At 36.4% G+C, this 14,269-nt stretch overlaps 1 protein-coding gene across 1 annotated transcript in view; it reads left to right on the forward strand.

Annotated features, from left to right (window-relative positions):
- RYR2 (ryanodine receptor 2) overlaps window positions 1-14,269 on the forward strand; it is a 646,972-nt gene that overhangs the window by 574,296 nt on the left and 58,407 nt on the right. Inside the window, exons 85-88 of the mRNA XM_089777369.1 lie at window positions 6,798-6,878; window positions 7,847-7,935; window positions 10,843-10,971; window positions 13,534-13,638. Of these exons, the coding sequence (XP_089633495.1) occupies window positions 6,798-6,878; window positions 7,847-7,935; window positions 10,843-10,971; window positions 13,534-13,638 (404 nt within the window). The remainder of the gene's footprint in view (window positions 1-6,797; window positions 6,879-7,846; window positions 7,936-10,842; window positions 10,972-13,533; window positions 13,639-14,269) is intronic.

A 14,269-nucleotide genomic window follows, 5' to 3' on the forward strand; every position in this document is an offset into this window, starting at 1 on the left:
AAATATTTCATTTTGTTTCTCCTCAGTGGCCTAATCTTCCTTCAGTTCTCTTTTTGCATCTTGATTGTCCAGTGCCCCCACTTGGTTTTGAGCAGACTTACTGCTCCTGATGTACTTAAAAATTTATTTCATCATTGCTTTTTAAGTCTTTGGCAAGCTGTTCTTCAGAGTCTTTTTTGACCTTCCTAATTAATTTTACACTATACTTGCTACAGTTTATGCTCTGTTCTGTTTCCCGCAAAAGGATTTACCTTCCACTTTTTAAAGGATGTCTTTAAATGCAATTTGCAAAATGTGTTAAGTTCTAATCTGCTGATATTACTTCAAGGAATATTATAAGTTTGAAAATCAGATATTCAAAAACAAAATGTCTTACCTATCATGTGAATTGCATCTAAATCATAAAAAGGAAATTATTTAATATCAATTTTTTCTTTTTATGTTGTTGGGTGTTCTTAAAATTTCTCCCCAGTTAAACAATTATAGTTAGTTTCTAACAACTTGTATTGTTATATTCTTATATACTAGTACAATGCTGGAATTGTTGGGGGAAAAACATGTCAGGGAAATATTGATTGATGAAGTTGGTTTCAAATGGATTTTTGTTTGCAATGGAATTATTTCTGTTTGTCTTAGGTTCTTAAAAAGCTTAAAACACAGAGGAGCTGTTGAAAATCAATAATAGTTACCAAATAGTTAAATAGGTTCCAGCCCTGCAAAAATATGTGCATACTCTTAACTTTAAGCATGTTCTTTGGTTCCATTGAATCTGATTCTCATTTACACTAAGGTCCTTTCATGTTGCTTTAGCACTGAACTTTTAAGTGTGTGCTTAAGTCTTTGCAGGACAGGACTTCATATTAGGAGTCACATACATCTTGAAATTAACTTCATATCAGCAATACTTATAAGTTGCTGAAGCTGAAAAGGGAGAGTTTGGAGTAAGTGTATTTCCTGCTGACAGTACTGCATGCTGTTGCTTGCGAGAGTTGACTGCTTCAGCCTCTGCTGTAGCAATCCTTTCCATCTTCACCTCTCCCTAGCTGCGTTTCCAACTTTGAGGACCCTGCATTTGTGTTTACACTAGAACAATAAAACTAGCTTCCTTGGGCTGGTAGAAGTAGTTGTGTGTTGCTTAGAAAGGGGAAAAAAAGGCTGATTTTTTATCTGGCTTGAGATCTTGAATGGTCCCTTTTCCATGGGATTTGTTGTAACTGTGGGGCGGTAAAGAGAAAGTGACAGACGTGTGGCACTAGTAACTCTACTAAACAATTTCCGGATCTTTTAATGGAATTAAATGAACTGGTATTAATACAGCAGATCTTTGCTGTCTGACAATTGTTCATTCATCAAAATTGGGCTCTTGTGCCTTTTCCAATGGTAACTTTTAAAAAATATATAATGTCCCACAAATCTGTTTATATATTAATAGCAGTGGGGATTTCAAAGTGGGGTCTAGAAAAGAATTAATGAACCAAGATTCAGACACTTTCAAGGGCATACATATGGCTTATTTCATTCAATCTTATGTTTATTTTACTTCACACATAGCTTTTTTTGTATACATCACAGAATTGGATTCTCTGCTGTGCAAAATGCAGGCATAAAGCCACTCACGTGTGTAACCATACCATTTATGTGCAACATGGGCAATGGCAGCATTTTAACTAAATAGTTACATGTTTAAGCAAATGTGCTATAGACTATACATTACATCAATTGAAGCTAACCTAAACAGTTGACTCATCTCCCAAGTCATGCTATATGCACATATATATATATATGTAAGTACACTATATGTGTAAATGTTTGTGTGTGCAGGCATGAATTTGTGTACATGACAACAAAGGTGGCTTGCTTAGATATTATGCAAAAAAATCTATCTGAATTCCACAGGTGTAATTTGTAGTCTCCAAAGAGACACCTCCCTGTAGTCATAAAATAGTCTTTGTATCCTGAAAAATCCAGCTTCTTACAATGCTAATGTTATCAGTGTTTGTTTCTGAGTCAGATTGTGTTCTATTTTGTAATGCCAAGGGTTTTTCATTATAAAAAAGATTTATATATATTATTGGTTAGAAAAAAATCTATTGGTTTGATTCACCACTGCCTTTGTTTGTTGTTATAGAGGGCATACAACACTATCTTTCTGACTCGCTAGAATTTTATGTATGATTTATACTAGTATAAATACACTTTCTGTGAGGTGTAGTGAATGATCAGATCCAATATTCCGGAAGGAAGGAGGGTAAAACTGAAATAACAAAACCTCAAAAGACAGTCTTTCTGAATGTGCTTTATCTCAATGAAAACCCACTTATAGTAACTCAGAATTTATGAAACCCTCTTTATGGAGACATTAAATGAAAGAGCCAAATGCTTTGTAATGTGCAAATTACAATTGCTTTTACAGAAAATTGATACTTATAGTGAACTTGATGTGTCAAGAAATGATTTCATTATACAGGAATATCAGAGTGATTTTAATTCATGGTGTTCCTGACCTCCCCACCTTCCCGGAATGTCTCCAATAGCTGAGAAGGGAAAAAGAAAGAAAAGCAAAAGTGGAGAGGTATTAAAAGGAAGGTGAAATGGTAGGAAAGGAAATAAAAATATACTTTCAGTCAGGTTAAAGGACCCTATTAATGAACATATTTTAAGTCCTCCTCAATTAGTCCAATTGCTTTGAAATTTCCCTTTCACCATAGTCAAAGTGATGCTGAAATTTTTAACAGCATCTAACTTGTATCTAGTATTATTTTTATGTATTTTTTTTTTTTTAATATTCAGTTCACACAGCCACTTAAGTCAGGCATAAAACATTCAGTATTGCAGGGTTAAAAGCACTCTGATCTCAACCCAGCAAAACTCTTAGGGTATGTTTACACTAGCTCGTTAGTTCAAGCTAGGTAGGCAAATGAGGGCAAACAGGGTTGCAAATGAAGCCCGGGATTTAAATATCCCGGGCTTCATTTGCATGTTCCCGGGCGCCGCCATTTTTAAATCCCCCTTAGTCCAAACTCCGTGCCCACGGCTACACATGGCACAGAGTAGGTAGTTTGAATTAGAATCTCTAATTCGAACTACCGTTACTCCTCGTGGAACGAGGAGATCCTAATTCGAACTACCTACTCTGTGCCGCGTGTAGCCACGGGCACGGAGTTCGGACTAAGGGGGATTTAAAAATGGTGGCGCCCGGGAACATGCAAATGAAGCCCGGGATATTTAAATCCCGGGCTTCATTTGCAACCCCGGTTGCCCTCATTTGCCTACTTAGCTCGAACTAATGAGCTAGTGTAGACATACCCTTAGGCATTGCTTCAGCTAAGCATATGCTTTTAAGTGCTTTGCTTAAATAGGGACTGAAGTATGTGCTGTGTCTAAGGCACATGAATTTGAATTTGAATTTTTTCCATTCAAATTCATGGCCTAGGGACTGAGCACCAGGTGTTATAAAGTTTAGTATGAAAATTGTTTCTCAGAAACTTTTCTCTTCAGAAAATAAAAGAGAGAAAATAGTGCTGTAGTTTGTTTTAAAACGCCACCATTTTTTCTTGTGACTGTATTACTTTACTATTCATCACAACATCACCTAGGCCCTAATTCAAGAAAGCATGTTGAACTGTTCATGTGCTTAAATACATAAATATTTTCCTCAGTTGAGGTGCTAATTTTGCTGCATCTATTGAACTTTTTTTCCTTGTTATTTTTTAGTATGTCTCCCTGCACGCCAACACACACACCTTTTCTAAGTGATAGTGGATAGCTAACCAAATGGTAGAATTAAAAGAAAGCTCCTTTAGAAGAAAAGAAAATATCCACCTGGCAAAAAAATTGTTGAAGGGTGGGAGCCTACAGAAAACATATGTGAAATATTGCTCTATTTAAAAAATTATATTGAAACAATCTTTAACTGTGAGGCTGTCTATATACTGGTGCGATCTTGCCCCAAAGCGGCCGCTTTTGCGCAAAAACATTCTGCCTGTCTACACTGGCAGGGAGTTCTTGAACAAGAACACTGACGTTCTAATGTGTGAAATCAGTGCTTCTTGCGCAAGAACTATGATGCTCCCGCTCAGGAATAAGCCCGCTTGCACAACTGTGCTTGCACAAGAGGCCAGTGTAGACAGGCAACATGAATTTCTTGTGAAAGAAAGCCCAAAGGTTAAAATGGCCATCGGAGCTTTCTTGCACAAGAGAGCGTCTACACTGGCACGGATGCTCTTGCGCAAAAGCACATCTCTTGCGCAAAGGCACATGCCAATGTAGACGCTTTCTTGCGCAAATACTTTCACTCAAGAACTCTTGCGATAAAGAGTATTTGCACAAGATCATGCCAATGTAGACGTAGCCCAAGAGTTATATATATCAATTTTACTAGAATACTGAAAAATAATCTATACATGCAATTTTTTCATTAACATTCCCATAAGAATTTTGATTTGTGTTCTTTGTTCATGCCAAACTGCCACTGAAATTGGTTAGACTTTCGGATGCTCAAAACAGTGTGGTTAGGTCCTTTGTTGGTTTGGTCCTGCAAACACTTCTGTATGATTAATTTTCCTTTAAATGTGTGATCTCCTTAAAGTCACTGAAGTCTCACATGAGTGAAGTTACCTGCATATGTGTTTGCAGGCTCAGGTTCTGTAAAGGCAATTGAGATTTTGCAAATGTAATGCCGGACCTTCCAAGGTTCTGAGCACTCTGGCCATGATCCAGCAAACACTTAAGCACGTACTTAATAATAAACACGAGGAATCCAGTTGAGTTATACAAATAAAATCCTCAGTATTGCAAGATGCTGACCATTCCAAGCCCAGCAAAATATTTCAGCATCTTGCAGAATTGAACCCATATATAGTAGTATTAATTAATATATTACATATATGCACAGGATCCTCTTGATTTTCCCCTCACTTCCCCTCTGGGCACTCATTTTTATGTATTAATCCCAACTGCCAAAATAGTCTTTTTTGTTTTGTCGTTTAATTAGTTGTAGGGATTTACCATCTTGTTCAGTTGAAAAACAATACATCTGGTGCAGTATTTATGTCTGACACAGAGACAATTTGTGTTAAACATCATCTGTAGCACTTAATTGTTTTTCTTTTTGCCATTTCAATGAGAATCCAGCAAGGACCAGGGGGAGGAAAACATTTTATGTCTCCCTTTGTTTGCTGCGTTTTTATGTTTACCTGGTGATACATGGTTTGATCACCAAATATTGTGTCTTGCTGGCCAGCAGGGAAAAGAGTGAAATGATTTTATATACTTCTTTTAATGTTCACATTAGTTTTCAAAATGGTTTTGCTTCCTAACCCTACCATTATACTGAAGCCTCTCACTTTGAAAGTCACAGATTGCAGTCTGGTAAGTCCACTGGCTATTTGTAATTGTAATCATTCTTGATTTGATGTACAGTACTCTTTCATATTCGTGTTTATACATCACACATATATACACACACACACACACACATACACATATTGTCTCTCTAATTCAAGCACTTCTAGTCTGTGATCAGTTGCATATTTTTTGCTTAACTCTCATTTATTTATTTTATTCATCAACTGAAAAGGATAATGTTCGTATATTACATTGAATTTTGAAGTTCAAGTATCAGTTCAAAATGCCTCCTATTGTTAAGAAAACTTTCAGAATTAATATACTGTACTTTTTCACTTTACTTGCATTTTTGTCTTATTATCATGCTATCATCTACAAGTAACAAATGATTGCGCATTGAAATTCTCTATATTTTGCTTAAATTCCATTTTTGTCGAGACATCATTTCCCCCCAAATATTTGTATAATGCCCTAATAATGAAATTTGTCTTTAATATCCTAGGGTCTTTTTGCCTGGTATTATGTATTCCCAATGGGCTTTCCCACTGTGCCAATTTGTTATAGAGCTTCCAGTTCTTCTTTGTTAATCCCTGATCTTTCCTAGAGCCCCTCAAGCTTCCCCTTTTCAAAATTAAACTTCTAAATTGACTCTCTCTACTGACACAGTTGTGCATTACTTGACCGGAAACCATGTTAGTGTATCAGATTTCCTTAAGTAAGCCTGGACATTTTTTAAAGCTCTAGACAGCTGGATAACCACTGTCTATAGGAAAATTGGGCCATAGGGCCTAGTTGAGCAAAACCCCTCAAGGACACACTGAAGATCATCCCTATTCACAAAAGCACATAAGCACATACTTTGGTTAACCAGAACTAAGGGAATTAGGTGCCTAGTAGCAATTGGCTTACAAATGAGAATTGGTTGCTTTACTCTTTTAGACTCCTTTGAAAATCCCAGGTTAAGTCTTTTCTGAAAACATATATATCTATAAAGTTGTTGGCTTATTTTGCTTTTTTTTTTTTTTAAACCCAACTATTTAAAAGGTGTCCCTTCTGCAATACTTGATTAATTTTTCAGACTTTCAATATTTATTGCACATTGAAACAAAATAAATCTGGTACTAACCTTTTGTACACGATGCAGACTTCATGCCAACAAAAACAAAAGAGGATAAATGATGGATTTTTTTCTAAAATGTTGCCAAGCCCATGCTGCCACATTTTATACAGAGAAATCTGTGTCTTGAAATGTAAATGTCTATTCTCATGGAAGAGAAATAGCACCTATCTGCCAGGCACATGCCAGGCTTCAGATAGAATAGTGGCTATAAATTGCATTTTGTGTGTTTATTAATGGCAATTGTAGATTAAATATGGAGATTTGATAAGGGGGTGTGGAGAGTTAGTCGACAGTCTGTGATAATTTGTACCTCCATCTGGCCTTTCCACAGGAGAAAAGGTAATGCAGGATGACGAATTCACCTGTGACCTCTTCCGCTTCCTCCAGTTGCTTTGTGAAGGACACAGTTCAGGTTTGTGGGCAGGCTGCCAGTCAGCTGAGCCAAGGTGATGGTAACCAGGGATAAAAGCTCATCAGTGCTGAAGGCTTGGCAAGTTTTAATGAAATATTATGAAAGGTTCCTGAGTAGCTGAACTGTACATGAAAGAAAAATATTTATGTGCGGTTAAAATGTCAAGTCTCCTTATTCATTTAAACACTGGAATAAAAAAATTGGTTCACAAAATAACTCCTGGAGCATGAACTATATGAAAGGTAAATTAAATAGAAAATGATGTGTACTCTAGTTTTACCTCCTAATCATGAAATGAGAGGAAATCTCAAAGGAGGGCTTCATAATGAACATATTGTACATTGGCATCTACAGTATTTTTAGAGTTCTGATTGTCACGGAAGGCGGTTCTGGGGCTTAAATGTCATTCCAGGACCATGTGGGAAATCTTCATTTAGGGAGGAACAATAGTTTTTCATATGTAAAAGCAAGAAATACTAGTGATTTCTTTTAAAGTATTTTTAATGTTTGTTCACTTATTTATAGAATTTGTGGCATTATAAAAAATATTCCAGTTTATTGTGATCAAATATTCATGTCATTGTCATCAGTAATGGCATAAGTCTTAATTCAGATCTCATTTATTTAATGCAAATTGGAAGAAATTCCAGTGATGTTAAATTAGTTACATCAGTGTAAAATTGGTATCAATTTGATTAAAGTCAGACTTATGTTCACTGGAGAAACTAGATATTGGAACTTGTAAACTGTTACATTATCTCCATATTAAGATGGTATCATTCAGGAAGATGTAAATAGTTTATTGAATTAAAATATGGATTTAAACAGGAAGGTTGCTTAAACAATGTTGCAGTTCTTTAAAGCAGTCTTTGACCAATGGATTTTACCAGAATTAATTTGAATGAATAATTCTGAAAATATTTGTGATTTACGTAAATGTTAACTTGAGCTTATCTTCTCCTTTTTAGATTTCCAGAATTATTTGAGAACTCAGACTGGTAACAACACAACTGTCAATATTATCATCTCCACTGTGGATTATTTACTAAGAGTTCAGGTAAATCAGAGTACATACTAATTGCAACTAAATACGAGTGGTTGACTTTTATGATTTCCATATATACTTCATGCTCACACAATCCTTCACTATGCTTCACGCAAATGTTTTATTATGCATAGATCCATGTGTAAACTGAGCCTTAATTATATTTACCAGTATATTACACACTCATCACAATACTACTTCACTTGAATATCCCTTATACACCATTTATGGAAACACCGATAAAGGGATATGGAGCTGCTTCCCTGAAAGAGCCTGCTGTCAATTCCAGCTATTTTAGACAGGGCTTTTCCTTTGCAAACTTATTTCCTGTGGAAGCAGAAGATGTCAGCAAACAATAAATGATCACTGGGCATTTTGTGGGTTCCCAGCAAGGATCGCTATGCTTCCTGTGATGCATTGGATGTGCCTTTGAGAACTGCCCCATGACATTCTGGCTTTCAGGAAGCACAATCCAAGGTGCAAGATTTCTTTCTGACAGCAAGAGTGTATTAGCAATGCTGGGAAAGTTTGAGGCATCAAAACTTTCATGGAAAGATCAGACTTAACATATCAGCAAGAGAAGGAATGTCATTGTTTCTAGGGGCTGTTCCCTTCTTCTGTTTTCTTATATGCCCCCCTTTAATGGAATCCTCAGCCACAGCAACAACCAAATAGATGGGCTAAAAGGAGAAAATTAACCCATTTCCCAAATTGTTAAATGGGAGACAGTTCTTGGCAAAATAGGATGAGGTCCTACTATGAATTGTTTTACTATGTCTTTCCCCTGCCCTTTCGTTCTCTCTTCATTCTGAGTTATCAAACAATGTAAATCATGCTTTGGTGTCTTATTTCATTGCTGGATTTTTTTTGTCTTGGACAAAGAATACTACCATGGCCAACAAGAACAGGTTTTTCTTCTGCACCTAGGTTCTCAGCACTTGTGATTGTGCCATTCCCATATTTTCTTTGGTGACCATTTGGCCCATTTTCCTGCTTCATGATGTGGAATTATCAAAAGCCTCTGGATAGTGGAGATTATCTGTTTCAAGTACACAATCCTATTCTATTCTCTGTAGGTTTTATAATGCACTCAGCATAGTATCTCTGTGTCATCCAGTAATACTTAAACTTATATATCATATATTGTTTGTTCTAGCATCTTGTATAGTGGGAAGGGGCTTTTTATGTGTACATGCATTCACTCAGTAATGTGCTCATACGTTTGTGAGAAAGAAGGCAAGATCAAAGAACCCCAACTTCCACTTGGAGCTAACTATGGTGAAGTTTGTGATGGTCTTTCATTCCTGAGGGAATTCATTCCACAGGCAGACCAGGAAAGTTCTGTCTGCCTCAAGAACATGTGTTACCTTTATTGTAGAGAGTCACATTGCGCCAAGCCATAGGGTATGTCTAGACTACATGGCTCCATCGACGGAGCCATGTAGATTAGGTTTCTAGACATAGGAAAATGAAGTGGCAATTTAAATAATCGCTGCTTCATTTACATCAAAATGGCTGCCGTGCTGTGCCGATCAGCTGTTTGGCAGTACAGCGCAGTAGTCTGGATGCTCCGCGGATGACAAGGGAAGCCCTTGTCGACCGCCCCAGTAAACCTCATTCCACGAGGTATAACAGGGCAGTCGACAAGGGCTTCCCTTGTCGAACGCAGAGCGTCCAGAATACTATGCTGTGCCGCCAAACAGCTGATCGGCACAGCGCAGCAGCCATTTTGATGTAAATGAAGCGGCGATTATTTAAATTGCCGCTTCGTTTTCCTATGTCTAGAAACCTAATCTACATGGCTCTGTCGATGGAGCCATGTAGTCTAGACATAGAGTGCCATTAATGTAGGGATCAAGACCTTGAACTTTACTTGGTGTTCTATCAGGAGCCAGTATAGAGTGTGGAAGTCAGGTTTCATGTATTCATCATAGCCTGTTGCTGAGGAGATATGCTGCAGTGTTCAGTACTATTTGGAGTTTCCTAAGTACTAAAATCTTCAGACAGATCTGGGCTGCCTGTCCAAACTGGTCCTCTGTAAAATTTGTGCTATTTATATTTTTTAAAAGAGATAAAGTCAAAATCCCATTTCTCTGGGAAAGCGTCACATTGTCATAAACCATCAAAAGGTAAGGAAGATTTTCTAATTCTTTTTCAGAACCAAACTCATGAAGCACCTAAAAGACGCATTGCAGTAAACATGTTCATATTTTTACCTATATATCTCATCTGTCTAAAAATTCACAACACTGCACACTTCACTATGTTTATTTAGACAATTAAATCTTCCTTTTAGCATTTTTATTTATTTCTCAAAATTTCAATATGTGGAAAATGGATCCTCTTTTTAGTTGTCAATTACTGTGACACCTTGCAAGTTCTTTAGGGGTTTGGTGGTAATAATGACAACAAATCTTTTTATATTGTGTAGCTCTTTTGGATGAAATTTGTACTGGCATTCTTTAAGGGATATGGGAAGAAGAACTCTGTGCACAAAGAATATTCGGTTCCTGGATTTCGCTAGGTGACAGGCAGACTGTATAAAAACACATAGTTCTCATGAACAGTTTACAGCTCTGTGTTCTGATTAACATTTATCCAGTTGAATAACTCATGTGTATGTGAAGCTTGAAATAAAAAGCCCAGTTAATCTTGCTAAAAGTTAGGTTTTGTAATGGGGTTGGGGTTTTTTTGGCTTTTGTTTTGTTTTTCCCTGTGGGTTTTCACTGGACATGAGAAAATACATTATGTTGATGATACCTAAAATCCCTGAGATTATTTTAAATCCAAATAAATTAATGATTTTTGTTCATAGCTAAGTTTATTTTTAAAGTCTGCTTTATGAAAATGTTGACAAATCCAGGAATGGCAGTTTGAATATGTGATTTGTAAGTACTCTTTCTTATATCTGTTTGATAGGAATCAATTAGTGATTTCTACTGGTATTATTCTGGGAAAGATGTTATTGATGAGCAAGGACAACGTAATTTCTCCAAAGCAATTCAAGTTGCAAAACAGGTCTTCAATACTCTCACTGAGTATATTCAGGTAAACTAGTTTCATTGCCATGCATATGGAATTTAAAAGAAAATAATAAATTAAATTAGTAAGAAATGATGTTTTGAAGTGGGTAGTAGCCATTTGTCGGTGTTTTTACAGCCTAGAAGTCTAGCAGATTCCCAGCTGTCATTGAATTATTATTTCTTTTGTAAACCAAGTCTTCTTCTTTCCCAGTGCCCAGTAGGTTGTGTCCTTTTCTTTTCAACAGGAATCTTGCCCTATGATGTATGTTTCTGCTCCTCAAGACTGCATTACCGTAATGCATCCTAATGTGTCCTTTGCCTTTATCTGAATAATAAAACATATCTAGAATATGACAGTGTGCGTAGTAAGCAGAAGATCATTTGGCATATTCAGGCAGTGTTCTGACTTCTTGTCAGTTTCTGGATGGAGCGTAAGGTGCTGGTGTTGACCTACAAATCTCTGAATATGTGGCTTAACAAAACACCCTTCCCTGTCATACTGCCATTTTTCAGATCTGCAGAGACATGCTTGACCTGGACCTCCTTATGCAATAAACAAGAAGAAACTACTGGCAGGATGTTATACTAATAATTCTGTAATGAATAAAGAACTTGGGAGGAGCGTAGTAAAGAGTCTGAACTATTGGAAGATGAGAAAAAAAAGAATAGCTTACTCATTTCGTGAGAACCATTTATTCTGTGCATTGATTAGGCAAGGAGTCTTATAGACTCACGGACTTTAAGGCAGAAGGGACCATCATGATCATGCAGTCTGACCTCATATATTGAAGGCAACAGAACCTCATCCACCCATTCCTGTAACAGACCCATAACCTCTGGCTGAGTTCTGAATTTCTTAAATTTTTATTTAAACACTTCAAGTTATAGAGAATGCTTTAGAGGAAGGAAAAAACAAAACAAAACCCCCAAAACAAGTGTCTCTGCCAATCTGTCAAGGGGGACTATTCCTTCCCAAATGTAAATATGGCTATCAGTTAGAACCTGAACATGTGGGCAAGACCCAGCAGACAGACACTTGGGAAAGAATAGTCTGTAGTAACAAAGAGCCCTTCCCATCTAGTACCCCATTACCTGCCATTGCTACTAGCAGTTGCCGATCATCAGCTACATGCTACCGTGGGCAGTCTCATTGTACCATCCCCTCCATAAACTTATCAAGATCAGTCTTGAAGACGGTTAGGTTTTTTGTCAACACTACTCCTCTTGGAAGTTTGGTCCTAGCGGAAAACATGGAGTCTGGTGTTTCCTAACATTTGACTCTGTAACTTTCATAACATTAAATAATGTAGTGCTTCTTTTATATGTAACCAGCAAGAACTTTTAAAGAAAAATGGCAATCAGATTCTCCTATGTTTAATTTTAATGTATCCTTTTTCATTCTCTTTAAATAAGGTGTGATGAACATTACTGAGACATTTTGAGCAGCCTTAACATGGGTTACTATCATTCATGCTATATGAGATCATCTATGAATGTATAGAACATCTTTCCCCATAAGATGGCACTCTACCGGCAGATTGAGGTCCCACGAAATTCATGCATTTCTTAGAAAATTTCACATATTAGCATGCAACAACATACTAGCCCCTTTCCATGTAAAATAATCAAATGAGAAATGCTGCTTTTGGCAGTATAAAATGATTTAAAAAAAATCTGAGTCCTTTTCTCCTTATTACACAATATTTTCATTTGGGCAGTTGAGGTTCAACTGTAAGGGGATAATTTAAAACTACTCTGAATAGCAATTATGTTAATCATCCAAAGGATAATTTTGATAAGCCAAAAATAATTTTATCTGATAGCTATTTTTAAGAAATTATCCCAATAATGAATGTTTAAAAAATAGGGCCAAGTTCTGATCACACTAAATAGTGAAGTCCAGAATAACTACACTGAATGTAAATTAACTTATGGGTTTATGAAACCGATATGAGTGAAGATTCAGCCTCCTAATCATTCTAATTTCCCTTGGGAAGGATTTATTTACAGACTCTACTTTTTAATTCACATTCAAATCTTTTTCATTATGGAAATCTGTATTATTTTAGTGTTCATAGGCGTGGATTGGCTGAATAAGTATTAACAGAGGATGATGATATGCAAATATATCCACACAGCTGTGACAGATTTGGCCCACTACACCCAAGCTACTCTGTTCATGGTACTAATAATGATCTTATTCATTATTCTTTGAAATGTCAACTCATTTTTATAAAAACACTATTATATCATTTTAACACCAGGCAGTGTTTTACAACAGGTGAAACTTGACGAACAAAATATAAGGGACCTGATTCATCTCTTTCTTAAACCATTTTTACCTCAGACTCATCATACTTACTCCTGATTTTACACTTGTTTAAGTAGACAAGAATCTGCCTAAACATCTGTCCCCTCAGGAGAATTCAGTTTTAAGGTGCAAACTGGTACTGTACAGTGAATATTTAGTTCTATTTTTGGGTCTCCAAAATTTTATCCTAATGCTAAATATAATTTTATCCTAATGCTTGATATAATTCTCTTGCATATAAGCCATGTTCTCTGTTTCTTGTCATCTGCATGGTAGGGTCCATGTACAGGGAATCAGCAGAGTCTGGCACACAGCAGGCTGTGGGATGCAGTGGTTGGTTTTCTTCATGTATTTGCCCACATGCAGATGAAACTATCTCAGGTATCATGCACTTTTTTTCTTACGTTTTAGTTATTAACTTCACAATAGATAAGCTGAATTGTTGAGGGAGAAAATTATTTCTGTATTAAGAGAGGGGATGACCAGAATAAAGAGGTAAGGGGATACATTCTGTCTCAATTCTTTTTTATTATGAACTAGTGTGTGAGAAATTTGGCCCAGGGGTTATAGAATGGCATAAAAAATCCTATGATCCAACCCTTTTATCTGACAACACCTTCTTCTGGAACTTTGGGCTCATCAAACATTCTGTGCCTCAATTTCCCCATCTGTAAAGCAGAGTTCTATTTACTTTCTTTCCTGTCTATGTGGGTATAGTGAAATATTTGAAAAATAATTTAATATACTCAGATTAAACGTGCTATAAAACTGTGTTGTGGTTTTGTTGTTGTTGTTGCTATTATTTTAATCTCTGTTGTTACTTCATGATATTTAACATAATGGAGCTCTGAAGACTCAGATTGTGGCTATTTTTATTATTATTTTAGATTCTAATATGATTCAGGAATCCAGTCTTTGAGTATGCCACAGAGATGAAAATTGGGGATTTAGCGTTGAGTGAAGGTTGATTTCTTAGTTTTAATGCTATAACAATGCTGATCATTTTAATGCT

The sequence above is a fragment of the Pelodiscus sinensis genome, chromosome 3 (assembly GCF_052426305.1).
Source record: "Pelodiscus sinensis isolate ZL-2025 chromosome 3, ASM5242630v1, whole genome shotgun sequence".
Lineage (NCBI taxonomy): Eukaryota > Metazoa > Chordata > Testudines > Trionychidae > Pelodiscus > Pelodiscus sinensis.